The sequence below is a fragment of the Mytilus californianus genome, unplaced genomic scaffold (genome assembly GCF_021869535.1).
Source record: "Mytilus californianus isolate M0D057914Y unplaced genomic scaffold, xbMytCali1.0.p SCAF_18, whole genome shotgun sequence".
Taxonomy (NCBI): Eukaryota; Metazoa; Mollusca; class Bivalvia; order Mytilida; family Mytilidae; genus Mytilus; species Mytilus californianus.
In genome coordinates, this window is record NW_026262666.1 from 5,457,053 (window position 1) to 5,480,430 (window position 23,378).

The 23,378-nt window shown below is 33.7% G+C and overlaps 2 protein-coding genes across 2 annotated transcripts in view; both read left to right on the forward strand.

The window, feature by feature from the left end:
* LOC127726599 (uncharacterized) overlaps nt 1-23,378 on the forward strand; it is a 107,501-nt gene that overhangs the window by 40,284 nt on the left and 43,839 nt on the right. The window lies entirely within an intron of this gene.
* Nucleotides 1,112-23,378, forward strand: part of LOC127726601 (uncharacterized) — a 42,422-nt gene continuing 20,155 nt past the window's right edge. Inside the window, exon 1 of the mRNA XM_052234018.1 lies at nt 1,112-1,219. Coding sequence (XP_052089978.1) covers nt 1,129-1,219 — 91 coding nt within the window. The 5' untranslated portion in view covers nt 1,112-1,128. The remainder of the gene's footprint in view (nt 1,220-23,378) is intronic.

A 23,378-nucleotide genomic window follows, 5' to 3' on the forward strand; every position in this document is an offset into this window, starting at 1 on the left:
TCCATCTGTTTACGTTTGATGCCGGAAGCATATTTATGACGTCACCTAGTTTAGGCGCAAAAGAAGATAACATCATTTTGCGGGATTTTCGTTTAATGAAAATTTACACTATAATAATGATTAAATTGAATGATTTTTTGTTGTTGTTTATTTTGCATTAGAATAGAGATAACGCGTCTCCAGGTAAACTAAATTTCCGACAGTAAAACTACCGATGGACGTCCGCAAAGCTTCAAATACAGTACAGTTATCTCTAAAATTTCCAACCTTATATTAGAAGTAATTGTTACACAAATGATTAAAATCAAAATGTAACGTCAGCAATATGGAAATGGCCTATTAAAAAGATATGTCGCTAAAGATCGATTTTGATTTGAGCAATCACAATTTCAGGAATTTGTTATGTGATCCCTAAATGAATTTCTACCTTGAAACCACGAATAATATTCATAGAGATATTTTTGTTTTAAAATGTGGGTTAATCTATGCATTGCAGTTCTATAATGTTTTTTAGTGTGAAATCTTTTATTTACCCTAGCTCAAGCTGGACAGAGATTTTTAGACAGTAAATGGACCAGTATACGCCGGATTTGAATCTATATACAGTTATTTGACGACCTATTAATTTCGACGTTCGTAACCAGTTGCTTTCACTCGTCATTTATCAATTATCTAGTTATCACATTATGTATTATCTGTTTAAACATGAAAATGGTTTTACTAAGGTATCTCTTGGACGAGTTCGACCGACAAAGTCTGTATACACATGTTCTACGTTAAGGAAGAAAGTCCATAAAAACTAACAAAACCAAAAACACTCGCTATACAAACCATCGGAACGACTTGAAAAAACTGTAATGTTGTGTACTTGGTACAGACATTTCCTAAAGACAATGGTGGATGAAACCTGGTTTTATAGCTAGCTTAACCTCTATCTTGTATAACAGCGATATTGATATTAATTTACCCCAATTTGTCCTTAAAGATAAAAATATAAGACATTCTTGACCCATGAGTTGAACTATTTTCATTGTCAAAGATGTGATTTTATTCAACAGTCATTTGCATCAATTAGTTCCTGTGAAAATTCTTTGATTTTATTTTAGGAGTTTATCGCCTGTATTTCAGATGGCTGCCTCAGATCTTATACTGTGTGGGATCTGTGATGCTCAGCATGTTTCACACGTTGCTGATTACTGGTGCCCTGAATGTGATGAAGGTCTGTGTTCGCCCTGTAAAAATTATCATGAGGTGTCAAAAGCCTCGAGGCAACATGGAATTATTTCTATCGACAACTACAAGAAACTTCCGGCTGAGATATGTAAAATTGAACAGAACTGTACAGAGCACGACAAGAAATTCCAAATGTTTTGTCCATGTCATGACAAACTTTGTTGTATAATTTGCATATCCGAAAAACACAAAGAATGCACTGGAATGTTTCTAATTGACGAAGCCATTAAGTCATCAAGATCTTCCACTTTGTTTGGCAGCTTGGAAAAGTCTCTAAAAGATATTCAGGAAAACATTGAAAGAGTAGTAAAGGACAGGAAAGCCAATATTGTTGAAATAAAACAACAGCATTTTAAAAGCTTAAATGATATAAAAGAAACAAGACAAAAATTAAATTCCCGCTTAGATGAATTAGAGAAAATCATAATAGACGATTTGAATTCAACTGAAACACAAATCAAACTCAAAATTGAAACCCTCCTTAATAAGTTATCCACAAAAATGAAAACAATTGAGCTTTTGAAGACAAATCTTATGTCCGTCAAACAACACGGATCCGATCTGCAGGCTTTTATTGGCAGTAAAATGTTAGAAAAGGACGTCACTGAAGAGTTAAAATACGTACAAAACATATCGGAAGATGATGGATTTAGCCAATTAGTTTTGAAATGCCAGATAGACGATAAGATCACTGACATATTATCCAAAATTATTGCATTTGGATCAATAACAATTGAAAAAAGTCAGTCTCCAATCGTCATTGGCGTCGGTCATGAAAAGCAGGCTCAGATTTTCACGGCTGTACCAACCCGTAGTAGATCGATTGACGATATTACTGCTTCATTGATAAGAAATGTCAAGGTTCAAGCAGGACAAAACAGTTTATTTATAACAGGGTCATCTGTCTTTTCTGATGGAAGGATGATATTTGCGGCCTATTATAATTATAATAAGAGATTAGTTATTGTACGAAGCAATGGAACTCTAGATACTGAAATACCTCTCTCGCCTCTAAATCCGTTTGATGTTACATGCATTGATGACAAAACAGTAGCAGTTACAACGTGTAACGACAATATAATTATTGTTGTAGACACAAAGACCAAACAAGTTACAAATACAATCAAAACAGGGAAATGTCGAGGTATAACATACAGACAAGGACAGATTATATACTGTGAATTAGGAAAAGGAATCGTAGCGATACAACTGTCAAACAATAAAGTAATAACTATAGTGGAAGATGACACCATAAAAAATGATTGGAATTACATTACAACCTCGGGAGAGAACCTTTACTATACAGATTATAGTTTAACAGTCAAATGCTACAGTGTAAAGGGAGACAAACGTTGGGAATACAAGAACAAATCAATTATGTGGGGTGCAACAGGAATAGCTGTCGATCCACACGGCATCGTATACATGATTTCGAATAGACACAATTGTGTTGTGTTGATATCGGCAGATGGTCAAAGTAGCAGAACCTTACTCACTGAGAAAAATGGAATTCAGAAATCATATGGAATTTTTTTTCATATTAACAAACTGTATGTTGTATCGAGCTCTGGAGTCCTCCTCAAATTTGACATTGCCTAATGAATATTATAAGTTATCTTTGGTAGGAGAAAATATGTAAAATTGTTTGTGGGGTCTATGTAAAAATAATTGGTTAATACTTATATTAATTGATATGAGTTACCTTTGGAACGATCGAACATGCATCCAAAGACCAAAAACAAGTTATTTAGAATATATCTCGCCTTCCAAAGTGTTGTATTTCATAAGTCAGTTTACAATGTTCAAAGCTTTTCTTTTCATTGATCATTAATAGTATACGACTGTACTTGCAATATTGAGTGGTAAATATCACCCGGACAATACTCCTGAAGTGGTCGATACCGGTCGATTGAAATGTTTGGGGTGGTCCTATGTATTAACTGAAGTAGAAAAACAGTAAATAGAGGGAATATTTAATATATTTCTTTTCGTTGGAATTAAGGAATTTCCCCTGTGTTTAATATAGCTTTACTGTATATATGTTCAAAACTGGTTAGAGCAGTTATTTTACATTTACATATATGGGTAATATATGCACATGAAATCTTTTGGTGGTTTAAAAGTTGGGGTTCTGTCATACTATAAAAAAACTGTTGAGCTTTCAGTTCATCAAAGATGCGCAGAGTAACTATACAAGTACAGTTTGCCGTTTATTTTCAAATTTATGAAAATGGATCGTAACGAGTTTAATATAAATAAGAAGATGTGGTATGAGTGCCAATGAGACAACTGTCCATCCAAGTCACAAACTTTCACACTTTATTATTTCGAATTCATTACTAACAATTATTGATCAGGTAGGGAGGGAGTAGTATAGTAAAGTCTATTTAAAATGTCAATCGACCAGTATTTTCCAGCATTTACCGGTATTTACCTCTAGCACTCACCACTGGCAATACTAGTATTTCCCGATATTTACCGCTAGCATGGGCAATACCAGTATTTTCCAGTATTTATCGGTATTTACTGCTAGCATGGGCGATACTAGTATTCACTGCTTTTTTGCCAACCGAGTTTACTTGTCATTACATATGATTCGTTAATTTTGGTTTGCAGAAAATACTTTTGGGAATGTATACTTGCATCGCTTGGGAACGAAAACGTATATTGATATAACAATTAGGAGATGTGTTATGAGGGTGTGGATGGGGTTTACAAAAAAGAGAATAATGGGCAAACAAAGAAAGAATAGAGAAAAATGGGCAAAAAAAAAAGAATAGAGAATAATGGGTGCTAAAATATGAATATAAATAAGAAGATGTGGTATGAGTGCCAATGAGACAACTCTCCATCCAAGTCACAATGTATAAAAGGTCAAAGTACGGCCTTCAACACGGAGCCATGGCTCACACTGAACAGCAAGCTATAAAGGGACCCAAAATGACTAGTGTAAAACAATTCAAACAGGAAAACCAAGAGAATAGCTGCAAAAATAAGAATTGGGTATAAAGATACCGACTACAGAAAAGAACAATGTCCAGAATACAGTTATCAAGTAATTGCAGAATACCCATTAATTGTAAAAATGAAGAATAATGAGCAAAAAAATTAAAGAATACATCCATCCCCTCAGTTATAATGACGAATGAGACAACCATCAACCAGAGACTAAAGGACATCAAAATAGGTCAACATCGGGCTTTCAACAATGAACATAACCCATACCGTATAGGTACCGATTATCAGGTTGTCTGCATATTGATATTGTATGATATCTGCTGCGAGTCACAATATGAAGTTTTTTGTCGAGTGAGCGTATCGAACGAGTTCAAAAAGGATTCATATTGTGTCGAGCAGCTGATATTACAATATCTATATGCAGACATCCAGATAATCGATTTAGCGGGTTGTTTTTGTGTATTTGAATGATGAAAACAAGTGGGTTTTTTTTGTCTTTATTTCACCATCAAACCGGAAGATGACGCGATAAGTTCGGGTCAACTTAATATCAACGTCGGTTCTTTCTATGACGTCGGAGATTTGTCCGAGTCGAAGTTAATAAAGCCAGGTCAACGTACTTGACGTCACAAAGCCGTGATACGCAATTTTATGAAGATCTGAGCAGAGTGATACAGGCAGTGGAAACACCGATAATAAGCTTTATAAAACCCAGACATGACAAAATGTTTACAAATTCAAATAAAAAAACCAACGGACTGATGTGAGAACGAAAAATAATATGACAGACGGTAACCAACAATAACGTGTATGGGTTAAACATGTTTTTGGTCGATCAACCCTCCCCTGGCCTTGGACAGTGGTGTTACAGTACAACATAAGTGAAAACTGTACAAGAGATTCAAATAAGCCGGCAACACTGAAGTTGTGAGTTCGAACCCCGCACGTGGCAGGTGTGCGTTCGACTCCAATCTTTATTGAATATGATTGTCAGTTTCCCTGGCTAAGGTCGGAGGTTTTCTTTTTGGCACTCCGGCTTCCTCCTCCAATACAAACTGACTGCAACGATATAGCTAAATAAACTCATCATAGATACCAGGATTAAATTTTGTATTTACGCCAGACGCGCGTTTCGTCTACAAAAGACTCATCAGTGACGCTCGAATCCAAAAAAGTTAAAAAGGCCAAATAAAGTACGAAGTTGAAAAGCATTGAGGACCAAAATTCCTAAAAGTTTTACCAAATACAGCTAAGGTAATCTATTCCTGAATTAGAAAAGCCTTAGTATTTCAAAAATTCAAAAGTTTTGTAAACAGTTAATTTATAAATATGACCATTTCAATGATAATTCATGTCAGCACAGAAGTGCTGACTACTGGGCTGGTGATACCCTCGGGGAATTAAAACTCCACCAGCAGTGGCATCGACCCAGTGGTTGTAAATAAACTCATCATAGATACCAGGATTAAATTTTGTATTTACAGTGCTGAAAGTGGCATTTAACAGCAACAACCAATCAATCAATCAAACGATTTTGTAATTTTGTTTAGCTGGGGCATTCCAAAAGTTATATTCTATTTCCATAAAGATATATGTTGGACTTTTTTATTACTGTGCGATATTTTTTCATCATACTTATTGCATATTACCTGAATAACATCAAATGTTACGTTTTCTAATCGTAGAGCAAAACATGCATTCCTATTGTATCTACTGACCATAAGGCTTGAGAATTTCGACAGTAATCACTTATTTTTCGTGATGTTTATGAGCATCGATAACAATTGTGAAATCCAGAGAAGGTCGAACTCAGCAATGAAGTGATAACATTGGTAAGCGCTTGTAAGGACTGTTGAACATTTGTTGGATCCTGAATAAATATAAAGTTATCATTCAGATGCTGTTACAGAAGTAAGTAATCCGAGTTAAGAGGTCTTTTTGTTAGCAATACAATATTTGGTCTTGATTGCCACTTACGAAAATATGTTCAAAATACGCATGTGATGTTTGGTTAATATTGCAAAAAATTGCAACGGATAGGTTTGGCAAAAAAAAGAACTCGCTTTTGTGAACGGCCTTTTCTGAAATTGCGATAACATATGTGCGCAAAATTTTCAGAATTTGCAGAAATTGACAAATCCTTAGAATGGAGATGACCAGAAAAATATTTCGGGTCGACAAATATTGATATATTTATACATCCAAGTATGTGACAATTTTACGACATACATTCTCCTTCTGACAACAGTCGTTAATACAGCATTATGTAATACAGGGATAGCGGTATGGGGTATGCTCATTGTTGAGGGCCATACGGTGACCTATAGCTATAGTTGCTAGCTTTGAATTCATTTGGTCTATGGTGGAAAGTTGTCCCATTGGCAATTATACCACAACCTCTTATTTTATTATAGCACCAGAAATCAATAATTATACTTCATCTGAAATTTAGCCAAACAATCTTAAATCTGCAAATTTGCTATCAGAGATCTAACATTGTTGGGCTAAATTTCAGACGGAGTATGCATTATTTGTGGTACCCAATGTTATTCGGTGACGACTATTTATTGTAATCTGCATTCATGTCTTACGGATGAAACCATACTATAACGTGATGGTCATTAAAGTAAATGAAACAGTTGACACAGAGATATGTCTCGCCTGTCGGCATAAAATTCAGAAAAAGACAATCTGATGGACAGCAACATTGTTTATTAATTAAAAGTCGCTGGACCAAGCGAGACATAGGGACTGCTTTTCCGACGACTATGACGACGACCAGAGCGTCAACAATTGCAGGCGAGACAAAAATCACCATTCAATACTACAAATGTGTTTAGAAATGGACCAAATGTACTTATATGTTTGTTATAAGTATACCTCTGCATAAACTGTACATGTTGAAACATTGAAACATTTTATTTCACTAAAGGCCTTACATGAGGCATGATAGTACAACAATATAACAAATAAGAAATAATGCATGAACAAACATATTTACAAATGCATGAATAAATGGGAAGGTAAATATCATTTGTAAACTGACATTACAATTTTACAGAACTTAGCTAAGCCAACAAGAACAAATTGATCTTTTCTGTTCATTAAACCAGAGAAACTCATAGCATTCTTCACTTTACAAATATCTGCTGGTAAAAAATTCAGCCGTTCAGCATTGAAGAAAGTACAATCATATTATAATGAAATTCATCTCCTAGCACATTTCTGTTACATAAATCACACATTCTTTCTGATCTATCAATGCTATAAAGTCTACCACATTCAATAGGTAGCCAATGACTACTGCACCTATATTTACACAAATTAATTCTTAAATCAAAAGGAAATGTAGTTAAATAATCTTCAAAACCAAACTCAGACTTGTACATTCTATAATTTAAACATTTTGATGTATTAAATATCTGAGCCTTCCATTTATTTACAGACAAATTGTGGTAATACTGTTTCACATGTTTAGACAACTGACAGTTTGTATCTATATATTGCTTATTCCAGGCATTAATAAAACAACATTCAGATAATATATCTTTTACAAAATTCAACCACTTAGAGCGATATATATCACCAGAATCAAGTTTATTTAACATTTCATACAATGTACGAGAAATTTTCTCTTTTTTTGGTTGTAACAATACGTTTCCAAAAACCAACCATTCTTGCCTTAATATTAACAGACATTGGTACTCTACCATGTTCACCATATACAATGCAATTAGGTGTACATTTTTTAACTTTCATTATATATTTACAAAATTCTAAATGCAATGATTCAATAACATCATTTTTCTCATACCTCCAAACCTCTGCACCGTACAACAATATAGGGCCATCCATATCATCAAAAAGTTGTAACAATACATCAATGGTTAAATACAATTTTCTTGCCTTACGTAATACATAAAACATTGCTTTTCTGGCTTGTTGAACCAGTCTAGATTTATTAACATGAAAAGTACCTTTTCTAGAAAATACTATACCTAAATATTGAAATTCATCAATAACAGATAAACGGTCATTATTATATATAAAATGAACATTTTCAGCCTGTCGACTTTTAGAAAATATAACAAAATTGGTTTTTGCAGTATTAAGATTTCATGTTTCACAATGTAAATACATTGCAATCAATGCTGATTGTAACTCAGCTGCGGATTTTGCAAAAATGACTGTGTCGTCCGCATATAACAACAGATACAATTTGTAATACACTTCAATATCATTGTCAAACAGTAAATGAGACATATTACAAACATCATTCAGACCACTATAAGCATGTGACATAAACTCAGTCAAATCATTAAGAAAAATAGAAAATAATAGGGGCGACAGGTTTTCACCTTGCCTCACACCAATATTAGATGCAAAAAAATCTGAACAATTGGATCCATCTCTTACACAAGATTTTGCATTTTTATACAAGTTTTGTAATACAATCAGTAATTAACCATCTATACTATTGCGTAACTATTTTTGCCATAATAATATTCTGTTTACAGAGTCAAAAGCCTTACGAAAATCAACAAAGGCGCAATACAATTTTTTCCTTCTAAATAAATACAAATCAATGAGACATTTCAAGTTAAAGATATGATCAACAGTTCAATACCCCTTTCTGAACCCTTCCTGTTCTTCACATACTAATCCTAAACTTTCCAAATAATTGAACAATCTTTTATTTAAAATACATGTAAACAATTTTCCATAACAATTCAATATTGTAATACTTCTATAGTTGTCAGAATTTGCAGGATCACCTTTCTTTTTAAAAATAGGGCAGATAAAACCTTTGACCATGAGTCTGGTATAATAACGTCAAGAATATTATTATCAATGTCAACATATTCATTACAGTTACTACAATGTGCATTGAAATCACCAAGTAAACACAATCTGATTCATTTATAACATTTTCAGTTTCATTAAACATGTCAACACTACAATATAAACTACCATCAGGCGGGATATAAACAACCCCAAATAAAGTTTTTTGAAACAATAACTTATCATCAATGGTGGACCATAATACACAATGACTAGAACAAGTAAATGGGTCCCTCACATGGACATAATTGTATATATATTCTTTTACATAAACACAAATACCACCCGATTTAGATGTACAATTTTGCCTTATAACAGAGGGTAGAAGCTTAAACCCATTAACCTCATCATCATCATATCGATCAATTTTAGTTTCAGTAAGACATATTATATCAAACAAAAGACATAAATTCAATATAAACAGGATTTTTCAATTTAGAGACAAGACCACACACATTAAGGGATACAATTTTTAAATTGCAAGACATTTTCATTTTCAAGCACTTCCTCTTTAATCACTGAATTATCAACACTGACATCAGATACTGACTCGGGGACCGGACATTTCCCTCCCGCGCGCTCCTACAGCTCAGTAAGCCCCAACTTTTTATAAACAACGTCCACGATTCCTAGTTTGAAAAGGTCGTCCGGGGATGCAATCACCACTCTATCACCACCATTCTTAATAAAACAATGAATTTTACCATCACGTGTATGCGCATTTTTCACGTCCTCATTTTTTCGTACCAATTAAAAGAGCTTTAAACGCAACGGCGTCAAATCTTAGTTAACATATACGTCTTTAAAATCAGTTTGTTTAAGTTCTTTCCTACTTGCCAGGAATTTAAAACGATCAGTGCGGTTTTCAAACTTTACGATCACCTGCCTGTTTTCCCCCAGGTTTTTTTTAACCAGTTCGGTAGGCGTAACTGATCTTTCCAGTCAAAACAACCTTCATAGCACGAGCTAAAGTCATTAGAGTATCTATTATGTCTTCATCGCCTTTCACTTGCGGTAAGCCGGTCACTCTGATGTGGTCCCTCCTCGACTGCTGATCTAGCGCGTCATTCGCGTATTCGATGTTACGAACTCCTACCTGCAGCCGGTTGATTTTCGTGTCGTGAATCAACAAGGTTTCGTCCCGACGGGCCGAGAAAGCATCCAAAACGGGCATCAAAAGTGTCATTACATTCAACGCGGTTTTCTCCGTATCCTGAAGTTTATCACTTTCGTTAATGGAGCGTTCATTGAGAGACTCCATTGTCTCATTGGCTGTCATGTTATCGTCCTTCATATCGTTAAACTTGTCCTTGATGAACGTACACATGTCCGAAAACACTTTCCCGCCATTGCCATGTTTCGTAGGATTCCTCGCTGGTATACTGTTGAAATAAACAATATTCACATTGGCTTGTCCAAAAAATATCCTGTCATATAATTTATCGTACTTCCAGCTATCAAAGAACCACAATGATTAAGTTCAATCACACTAGTATCCCATCGATTGAGGTGGATTTCGTTCAAGAATTTCGTCTGTTCCAGCCATTTTTATTACCCATGAATACCGAATCGACGTTTTCCCATTATGACGTTTACCGCCATAAGCCTGGAAATTTCATGGCGGGACACATTTATCTAACTTAATTGCGAATATTTTAGTGTGAAAAAATGTCCTAATTTTACCAATGATGGCTTTAGGAAATGATTTAAGTAAGTTTGTAAAGTTGCGTCAAGGCACAAAGATGCAGTTTCGTTTGTAAAAAAAAATCAGGTAAAAAAGGTGGGGATGGGTGGGTCATTAGTGTACGATCAATACTCGACAGCCATTCTGAATGGTATCTGTATCACACGAGTCCGATTCTAGAAAACTTGAGAAGCAGATTTTCTGTGCTTGTGTAAAAAGAAAAGCGACAGCCAACATAACTGCTTGGTCTCTGAATAGATGTAATACCCATTACGGGTATTACTTCTATGGTCTATGCAATTAGTTCGCTGTGAATTGATGAATATAGAAGAAGAAACGCAAATTGAGAAGGCCTGAAGAGTTTAGACAATGGCCATGTATCGCAAAAGGCGTAAGAAATACCCAATTTTACCAAAGTCAAGATATTGCTATATTTTTATCTGTATATATTTCTAGGATTTAGTGTGCATAATAAAACGAACTTATCCTGCTCGACATCCCTCTTCCACCTCCTCGTTGGTAATCAGGGTACTTAGACTAACGGAATCGTTAAATAGTAAATGATAGATAAATAAATGAATAAAAAAGAATAATCTACCTGCTTTTACCTGTACTTACCTGAGTTTACCTGTATAATAAATGCGCGCAAACGTAATGATTTTTACGCGCAAATGTAATGCACTCATAGATTTATGACCATTTTTTTGTCCCGCCTACCTAATTAATCAACACTACTTTTTTCACAATGTTTGTGTACTTCGTGCAAACGATTATGCTTTTTTAAACAATCGCAAATGTTATTAATTTCGGGATAAAAAAATAGTTGATAACATATTTTGTAAATATGGATAATTGATATAAATATATAACAATAAATTATTATACACGATCATACATGTCTTCTTATTTTTATATGTCCTACAATAATGATTACAATATTATGACGAACTATTTATTTTGAAATCGACATCTTCATATACCAATTTCAGTTTCTAGTATATGACAGGGGCGGATCTAGGATTTTAGGTTAGGAGGGCGCAAACTTAAATTTTTTTTGAGATAAAATTATCGAAATATTCTTTATAAAGCTGAGGACAACCCATGCTTTGGAAATTTTAGGGGGGAGGGCACGCCCGCCACGGCCCGCCTGAATCCGCCCCTGTACAGTCTTCAATAATAGAGAGGACTGGTGTCTATATAATATGCCAACCTCTAAATTGCAGTGAATAAATTAAACAGAAATATTCAAAGATATGCAGTTAACAACCAATTCTCCAATCTTCTAAAAAAACATTAAGATAGGACCTAGAAGAACTACTGACTAGGTTCCTGATGTTAGACAGGCACATGAATATGTAGACATTTCTTAATAAATGAGGTTTCAATAACGGAAAATGAGACCCGATAAATGGTTGATCGACATTTTGTGAACAGAAACAAAACAAATGATTAACTGGTGTTTTGTGCAAAACGATGATTCGATTACCTTTGTGCTCCTGCAATAAACTTCAAATATTGATCGTTCACAAAAAAAAACTTCATTCAACCACTTTACTTGTTTGAAATGTTGACTGCTGTATCCCCATTTTTGACATTTTTACCTAGTATGTCTGTTTTTTTTGCTCACACATTGTTGTCAATATAATGGGATTCTATGCGACCGTCATACAAGTGAGAGGTTTAGCTAGCTATAAAACAAGGAAATGCCTGTACCAAGTCAAGAATATGCCATTTTATAAAGGACTTTCTGTTTTGAATTTCCCTAGGAGTTCGATATATATATTTTTTTGTTATTTAACTTTTTGCATGCACCAAGAAAACATTTCCCTGTTTGGTGATATTAGAAACTCGAATTTTTTTTATTTCAAAACAGGTTAGAAATACATATGGGTATTGGATATGCATAAAAATACCGTTATATACATACTATATGATGTAAAAAGGAGAACACCTTTTTGAAAATCTATCAAACGACTTTTTCAAATGTCCATTAGACATTAGTTTGTCAAATAAAAACACAACTCGGTCTTTCTTCATGGCAAAAAGTAGCCTTACTTTGACCTTAGTTGATTTTGGCAATTATTTCTTTAGTTGTCCATTTTGTTCATACAGCTCTTCAACTGTTTCAGTTCTTATCATTAGTTTTCAAATATTCGGCGTTGAGCGTTCCTGATGAAGATATAAAATCCAGAAAAAGCGCTTCGGACGCATGCAATTAATAAAGTGTTGTTTTTATTTCAATTTCGACGATTTAATTACTAATAATATATCCAAGGTTTACTCAGAAATATATAATGCCGCAAGATGTCTTATACAATGATGTTAATACAGTTAAACTGTGACATCATACTGATATCACGAGTGACATTTCTGCATTAAATGTCCAGATTACAATATTAAATTATGACAAATGTGACAAAATGTACATGGAGGGAGGGGAGAGGGAGCATGGCATTTAATAGACATATTGTCTTAAGCCCTTTCCCTTTCCCCCCATAAACCACAAAAAAATAAAGGTAATAAATAAATAGAACCTTGTACAATAAACTACTTGAATTCATTATTTTAAGGGGGTCCGATCAAGTTTATCAATTTTCATATTGGAACCAGTAGAGATGCAACCAGCCTTAAATCTAACTTTGGAAAAAAAAACACATTAACTTTTTACATTTCCGTTCTATCATATATGTATACATGACGACTTGTATGTGTATTTTATATGGTGTTGTACCAAATTTACATAATTAGAGTAAGTAAGTAAGTAAGTAAGTAATTTTTATTGAAATAAAGTCCAGATATTGGACTATCATCAAATACAACAATTACAAAATGAACATATACATGTGTTTATAAAATGGAACGAAATTATAAAAACAACAATACATTGAACAGAACAATTATCATCACTGATACCACGGCTGAGTTAATTACAGTAAGCGGAGCGAATAAGACATAAAACCCACTCGAATAAACGTGTCAAAAACTGTAATGCCCGAAAGGGCTCTGGGTTTAGGAAATAAAGAATTTGAATTTGAATTTTGTATTCTGTTTGGGATCATTCAAATTACAAAGATGTATTACCTCAGAAATATATTACCTTATCTGTATTTGGCGATTTCTTTCGGAATTTTGCATCCTCAATGCTCCTCAACTTTGTACTTTAATTAGCTTTTACAACTTTATTGATTCGAGCGGCGTTGATGAGTCTTTTGTTGACGAAACGCGCGTCTGGCTTACAAAATTGTAACCCTGGTATCTATGATGATTTATATTCATACCTTTTTGCCAGATAAAAATAAGCGGAAACTCGTTTCAATGATAATACGCATTCATTGCATGGAGTTTTAAGTAGTTATTGGACACGCGAGTTAAGAAGACGTTCTTTTAACCAGTTACAGTCACCATGTTCCAGTTATGTATTTTTTGACATGATCGGAAACAAGTTTGTAAAATAGCGTCTGCATCATTTTATGAAACAAAGACATGGAAAACAAATGTACCTTTACCCGAATTCGGGCTTTAGAGTCAGCGGTTTTTTACTACAAAACTAAAACTGGTAGGTAGGGACGCGGATTATAGAGTACGATAAGCAAGAATTTATCATTGTAATCTGGACATTAAATGCAGAAATGTCGCCCATATTATTTTCAAAACTACTTATTTAACTAGTCCATATTTATATGCAATTTCAATTCAAAATGAAATATTAATTGATAAATGATATTAAAATCAAATGCTGAATTACAAATTTTTCGTCAAGTTCTTTTTATAGCATTGCACAACAGAAACTGGGATTCGCTAACGGAATGAAACAAATGTATATGTCAACCGGGAACCAGCTTTTGCAAAACGATGTGTAAACTAAAACTAGAGGCTCTAAAGAGCCTGTGTCGCTCACCTTGGTCTATCTGCATATTCAACAAAGGACACTCTCCAACATTGTAGACAGGAATAGAATTCATGAAAAAAATCTGTTTTGTTGATCCTTTATGGCTGATAATTTAGCCTATGTAGTTTTTCTCTACACAAAAGAGGAAAAAAAAATCCTCATTTAAGGGCAATCACTCCTATAAATATTGACAGTCTACTAAACTATATCGGCAAAATTTGACTTGTTAGTAGATCTTGACTTGCTGATCATGTTTGTGATTTGAAGTGTATATTTATCTATTATAATTTTCTATCATATATGGCAAAATGCAAAAAAAGAAAGTGAAAATCGGCTTTAAAGGGCAATATCTCCAATAAGGAGTCGTCTGACCATTTCCTCCATATTGTCTTCATTGTAGATTTTGTTTTGCTGATCATTTTTGCTAAGTTTCTATCTGTCTATTATAATTTTAAGATATAAGGCAAAAACGCAAAAAATTTGTCAAAATCATCATCAAAGGGCAATAACTCTAATAAGGAGTCGATTGACCATTTCGATCATGTTGATCTACTTGTTGAACCTGTCTTGCTGATCATTTTAAAGTTTCTCTGTATCTATTATAGTTTTCAAGATAGTAGATGAAAATGAAAAAAAATGGTAAAATTTGTCATTAAGGGCAATAACTCCTTTTAGAAGTCATCTGACAGTTTTGACATGTACGGAAAATTGGTAGAGCTCAACATTCTGAATATTTTTGCTCTTGTCAGATTTTCTCTCTTTGTAATGGTTTTCAAAATAATAGACAAAACTTGCATTTTCCCCCTATGTTCTATTTTTAACCATGTAGGCCATGTCGGTTGTCAGGTGGGGTAATCAGACACATTTTTTTAATAACTAGATACCCCAATGATGATTGTGGCCAAGTGTGATTAAATTTGGCAAAGTAGTTTCAAAGGAGAAGATTTTTGTAAAAGATAACAAAAATTGTTAAAAATTGTTAAAGATTGACAATAAATGTCAATAACTCCTTAAGGGGTCAATTGGTAATTTTGGTCATGTTGACATATTTATAGATCTTACTTTGCTGAACATTATTGCTGTTTACAGTTTATCTATAATAATATTCAAGATAATAATCAAAAACTGCAAAATTTACTTAAAATTACCAATTCAGGGGCAGCAACCCAACAACGGGTTGTTTGATTCGTCTGAAAGTTTCAGGGCAGATAGATCTAAAACTGATGAACATTTTTATTAATGTCAGATTTGCTCTAAATGCTTTCGTTTCAGAGATGTAAGCCAAAAACTACATATTACCCCCTATGTTCTATTTTTATCTATGTCGGCACTGTTGGTTGGCAAGCGGGGTCATCGGACACATTTTTAAAATTAGATACCCCAATTATGATGGTGGCTAAGTTTGGTTAAATTTGGCCTAGTAGTTTAAGTGGAGAAGATTTTTGTAAAAGATTACAAAAATTTACGAAAAATTGTTAAAAATTGAATATAAAGGGCAATAAAGGGGTCAATTGACAATTTTGGTCATGTTGACTTATTTTTAGATCTTACTTTGCTTAGCATTATTGCTGTTTACAGTTGATCTCTATCTATAATAATATTCAAGATAATAACCAAAAACTGCAAAATTTCCTTAAAAATACCAATTTAGGGGCAGCAACCCAACAACGGGTTGTCTGATTCGTCTCAAAATTTCAGGGCAGATAGATCTTAACCTGATGAACATTTTTATCTCGTCAGAGATATAAGCCAAAAACTCTACTTTTACCCCTATGTTCTATTTTTAGCCATGTCGGCCATGTTGGTTGGCAGGCGAGGTCATCGGACAAATTTGTAAACTAGATACCCCAATGATGATTGTGGCCAAGTTTGGTTAAATTTGGCCCAGTAGTTTCAGAGGAGAAGATTTTTGTAAAAGTTAACGACGGACGACGACGACGGACGACGGACGCCAAGTGACGAGAAAAGCTCACTTGGCCCTTTGGGCCAGATGAGCTAAAAAGGTAATCGATTATTCGTTCCGTTTTGGTGTTTCATCCTGAAAAATGTGTTTTGTTTTAAGTAAGATCATTCAAACATTAATGTGATGGATATATTTATTAGTATTTTGTTAAATCTGTTAAAGAACGGAACTGTTTTATTTTCAAAGTAATATTCTAGTAATATCTATTAAGTACGGATTTTTCGTATACTCGCACCGTATTTTTTTTTTTTTTTTTTTCGATTTACACGTATTCGTACTTCCGCTTAATGTCAGACACAACTTTCCCAATTGCTTTTTTGTAATTCTGACTTATTTTATCACTCGTGATCTGTTCTAGAATCATTCACAAGCCTTTTTCAACTTTTACTTGATGATGGAAAACGTAGTGTTCCATGCAAATACGGCAAACGATCACACACGATTTGAAATTCCAAGAGTTTCACTAGACGTTTTCAATCAGTTACAAATAGTTTTCCAAAATTCTCGTGGCAAAAAGGGGGCTTGCAGACTTTACAATTTATACTTTCTAGTACAGAGCATATGCATTTTATTTATAGAAGCGGAATTTCATCAGTACTAGGGAACAGCAATTCCCTTTAGGGATTAAGAGTCTATAATCAGTCCCTGAAATAAATGCCCCTTTAAAATAATTAGTTTCAGTGTGTGTCTTTTTATCCCTTTTTCTCTCACGATACAGTACGACCTGGGACATACTCAGTCCAGATCATTAGACGATGAAAATTTAAAATGTCTGACATATACTGATACAATGTCCGTCCAATTGTCTGACACAGTGAAATTATTTTTTTTTTTAATAAAATTATTACAGGTTCCTGACTTAGGACTATAACAGTTCATGATTGATTTTGGAAATCAGTGCCGATCAATTATTTTTAAAAGAGTTATGCCCCTTGGCCACATTAATAATGTGCAAAATTGCATTGTTAGCGCTCTAATGTGTACAATTCTTACCAGTTTTTTTTATAAAACTTATATCATATGTTTATATCAGCAATGTCTCAGACGAGTTCGAAAATCAGTTCCGATCAATTTTTTATTAAAAGAGTTAAATCCCTTGGAATCATTAATTATGTGCAAATTTGCAGGGTTAGCGCTCTCATGTGTACAATTCTTGTCAGATTTTAGGAAACATATATTATAGGTTTATATCAATGTCTTGGATGAGTTCGAAAGTCTGTGCCGATCAATTATTGCTTTAAAAAGTAAGCCCCTTGGAAAAATAAATTATATGGAAAATGCATCATTAGCGCTCTCCTGTGTACAGCTCTTGCCAGAACTTAATGAAACTTATATCATAGGTTTATATTAGCGCTGTCTTTGACACTTTCGAAAAAAGTGCTGATCAAATATTTTTAACGAGTTATGCCCTTAGAAATATTAATTATATCGATTGGAAATATTAATAAGATCGGAAATCACATTGAATTTGCTCTGAAGCATTCATTTCTATAACATTTATGAACAATTTAAAAAACAAAAAAAAACAAGTATATTTTTTAGTTATTGCCCTTGTATCTTGAATAGATAAAATATGTGCAACACGTGGGACATTTGAACTCTGTTCTTTTATTATTCTTAACGCAAAGACACAAACAGAAAAAAAAACGTTACCAGCATTGTCCAGATTACACGTTTCAATAACTGTTACAAATAATCACTTCTATTTCAGATGGCTGTCTCCAATGTTATACTCTAAAATTTGTGATGCCCAACACATTTCAAACGTTGCCAATTACTGGTGCCCTGAATGTGACGAAGGTCTGTGTTCGCCTTGTAAGAATTACCACAGCGTATCAAAGGCTTCCAGACAACATGGGATCATTTCTATCGACGACTACAAATAACTTCCGACAGAGATTTGTAAAATTGAACAGAATTGTAGAGAGCATGATAGAACATTTCAAATGTTTTGCCCACGTCATGATCAACTTTGTTGTCTAATTTGCATATCCGAAAAACACAGAGAATGCACTGGAATGTTTCGTAATGACGAAGCCAGTAAGTCTTCGAGATCTTCACTTTGTTTGACAGTTTGGAGAAGTCACTGACAGACATTCAGGTAAATATTGAAACAATAGTAAAGAACCGGGAAGCCAATCTTGTTGAAATAAAACAACAGCATTTTAAAAGTTTAAACGATATAAAAGACACAAGACGAAAATTAAATTTCCGCTTAGATGAATTAGAGCAACACATAACAGACAATTTGAATTCAACTGAAACCCTCCTGAAACTCAAGATTAAAACCCTCCTGAATAAGCTATCCGAAAAAAGAAAAATGATTGAGCTTTTGATGACAAATCTGTTAGTTGTCAAACAACACGGATCTGATCTGCAGGCTTTCATTGGCAGTAAAATGTTAGAAAAATACGTCGCTAAGGAATTAAATTACATACGAAAAATTTCAGAAGAGGATGGATTTAGCCACTTAGGTTTAAGATGTCACATAGACGATAAGATAACAGACATAATATCCAAATGTAGTACACCTAGATCAGTCACAACTGACAGTAGCCCATCGTCAATCAATTTTAGTGTAGATCAAGAAAAGCAGGCTCAGATTTTAGTAGTGCCACCCCGTAGCAGATCAATTGATGATATTACTGCTTTGATGATAGGGAAATTCGGTGAACCAGATGGAACAAGTCACACATGTATAACAGGATCATCTGTCTTTCCTGATGGAAGAATAATATTTGCGGACTACTTATATAATAAAAGATTAGTTATCGTACATTGTGATGGAATTTTAGCTACTGAAATACCTATTTTACCTCTAGAACGGTTTGAAGTTACATGCATCGATGACAAAAAGGTAGCTGTTACAACGTTTTGTGACAATAAAATACTAATTGTAGACACGGAAAACAAACAAGTTACAAAGACAATCAAAGCAGGCAAATGTTGCTGTATAACGTTCAGACAAGGACAGATTATATGCTGTGAAACAGGGAAAGGGATCGTAGTGATACAGCTGTCAAACTACAAAGTATTTACTATAGTGAAAGATGACACCATAAAGAACAAGTTAAGTTACATGACAACCTCAGGAAAGAACCTTTACTATACAGATTATGGTTCTACGGTTAACTGCTACAGTATAAAAGGAGACAAACGTTGGGAATACAAGAACAAATCGATTCTGAGTGGTGCAACAGGAATAGCTGTTGATCAACATGGCATCGTATACGTGATTTCCAATAGAAACAAATGTGTCGTGTTGTTATCGGCAGATGGTAAAAACAGCAGAACATTGCTCACTGCAGAAGATGGAATTAAGGAATCAAACGGAATTTATTTTCATATTAACAAACGTATGTTGTATCTGCTTCTGGAGTCCTCCTCAAATTTGACATTGCCTAATGAAAATTCAACGTTGTTCAAAGTTATCTTTGTTAGGTGAAAATATGTAAAATTGTTAGTGGGATCTATTTAAAAATGAATGGTAATTACTCACAATGTATATTAATTGATATCAGTTACCTTTGGAACGATCGAGCATGAATCCAAAATCCAATAGTACTGATTCAAATGTTTATGTCTCGCCTTCCACAGTGTCTTATTTTTTATGTCAGTTAATAATGCTCACTGATAGTATACGACTTTACTTGCAAGATTGGGTTGGAAATATCACCCCGGAAAATACGTCAAAGTGGTCAATACTGGTCGATTGAAATGTTTAAAGTTGTCTTAACTATTAACTGAAGTAAAAACAAGTAAATAGAGGGAATATTTAATATATTTCTTTTTGTTGGAATTGAGGAAATTCTCATGTGTGTAATATAGTTATACTATATAAATGTTCAAAACTGGTTAGAGTAGTTGTAAAACGGGTTATTGTTATTTAAGAATTCTCCAATTAACTAAAAACATAAAGACAGAACATTGAACTACTGACGAGGCTTCTGATTTAGAAGGGCATATACTATGCAGACATTTCTTAAAAGGATGTTTTAATATCGGTAAATATGATCCGAGTAAACTTTTATTGGCACTTAGCGAACAGAAAATGGTTGATTGATGTTACCTGCAAAACGGTTATTCGATTACTATGTGCCCCTGCAATAAACTTTAATTATTGATCGTGTTTCGGTTCACAAAGTCCGACAAAGTTGATATTTTTTCATATTTGAACTGGTAAATGCAACCAGTCTGAACGTCATTATTTGCTACCAAAACAAATTTTGAACATTCAAATATCGCATATATAATTTATTGTTTATTGAAAAGTTATAATTCATTATTTTACAAATGATTCTATAATTATGGAAAAAGACCAATAAATATATTATTCTGAAATAAGTGATCTTTATAGAAAACAAAAGGATATGGGTATCCATCCATGACACACAATCAGTACATGCACAGCAAAAACACACGAAAAGCAAGGGAACAGCGCTTTTATTGCTGTTCTTCATCTCAAAGTCAAATTAATGACTTGAGAATACATAAACAGCCTGGTAAGTAAGTTTATGACATTTTTAGCTATTATGTCTGTTTGTTTTGTTCACACATTGCTGTCAATATAATGGAATTTTATGCAACTATCACACAAGTGAGAGGTTTAGTTAGCTATAAGCGATGTTTAATCCACCATTTTCTACATAAGATAATGCCTATACCAAGTCAGGAATATGACAATTGTTATCTATTCGTTTGATGTGTTTGAGCTTTTGATTTTGTCATTTGATTAGGGACTTTCCGTTTTGAATTTTCCTCGGAGACCGATATTTTTGTTATTTTAATTTTTAATCAATATTTTTTTGTATGAATTGGGGATCAATTGACTCAGTTTTGACATATATTACTTCATGCCTTGTAAAGATATTATAACAAGTTTTCTTAACCTCGGCAACCAAGGACTATCACGTTTCATTAATGTGACGTATATTCTCAATTTCGCTTGTTTACAAATAGTTGGTGGTTTTTTGTGTTTGTTTTAGCGGTATTGAATTTCGGACATATTTGCAAAATACGTCAATACACAAAGATGACATTCCCGTAATCCAAGTGATCAAACAAATATTCCTTATATCATAAAAAAAAACAAGATACTAACCCGTGCAAGTGTATACATTAAGGACATTTATAACTATAGAGTATTATGACATCACATGTTTATATATGGTATGTCGTTGTGAAAATGGTATGGGTGCAGAAATGAATGTTGCGAGGCCGCTGGAAATTTGAAGCAACCTACACAGATTTGTCTATTGTTGCCGACTGTTTGTGACCTTTACAGATCTTTTGTATATTTCGTAGTTGTGTTGCTGTCTCATTAACGTATATGAGGGTGTGGATGGGGGTACACAGAATAGAGAATAATGAGCAAAAAATATATAAATAGAGAAAAATGGCCAAAAAAATAAAGAAAAGAGAAAACTCAGATGCTAAAATATAAAGAATAGAGAATAATGGGCAAAAAGTATAAAGAATAGTGAAAAATTGCCTAGAAAATTCAAGAATATAGAATTGAAGGACCCCAGACCCTCGTATATCGCACATCTTTTTTCATTCATATGTTGTTTTATTACGTCCTTAATTCGGTCCAATATGGTTTCAGTGTTAGTACTGTAAATATATATTGTTTACTCAGCGGGATTCAAAACAAAATCGCCTGACTGCATTACCCCAGTCCTAGTCATATATAGCTATACTTTTTGTTATGTCTTTCCTCTTCTGCTTAACTTGGTCTATATGAATGTAACACAAAACGAAACGTCATTTCTATATACGTTTGTCTGAATATTTCCTATAAAGGTAGATGAGATTATACTCACACATTATTTTTGTTTATTTATCGTTTTTGTATAGAACTACAATATTAGCCTCATTTCGAGTTCATACTAACGTGCTAGATACCACAGAAACATTGTTCGTGATTCTATTGGCATTATTTTATTTAAAAGAGTTTATTTAATATATCTGCACTGCATGTCTTTCTTACCGAATAGCCTCCTACTGCTAGCAAAATAAAAAAGTAAATGCTCTAATCTTTGATACTTGGCATTATTATAACCTTTCAACACTGTTTTTTACAATGCTTCACTGAAAGATCAATCATGACGAGATATGATACACTCGAATTGAGTTCACAAAATTATGATTAAAAGTATGTAGTTTTTGAAAGGATATCGATGGTCATTAAGGCTCAAAATCAGAGTAATATTTTTTCGAAACATATTTTGTACAGATATTATTTATTATCTTACCTCCTATACATTTCTAGGAATATGATTGGACAAAAGCAACCGCGTAGAGACCCCGTATACTCCATATAAAGTTAGTAGGCAGGGCTTATTTCAATACACGGTTAGTAGTGGTGCTACGTCCCTTTATGAAAACAAAACGGTGTTGAGGAAAAATCTTCAAGGTTTCAACAGACGAAAAAATTGATGATGAACGATTGAAATAAATTCATAAAACACATTTAAGCTAACAAGTTGTTATTGTTGGTATTTGTTTTTGTATAGACCAATGGAAGTAGGTTCGTAATACTAACGGTATTGAAGACGTGATCACTTTGATATGCCAGTAAATACCACATGTTAAGATACTCGGTAAGATAAATTCGTTACATAGTATGCTAGTGATCTAATACGATATATATGGGGTCAGTAAATTCCGTATGGGGATTCGAGCTTCACTCTCACTCCATATGGAATTTACTGACCCCATATATATCGTATTAGGTCACTATCACACTATGTAACTAATAGTTTGTAATCATGTTTCGTGAATCGCCTGACGGACCATCTCCCGACCAT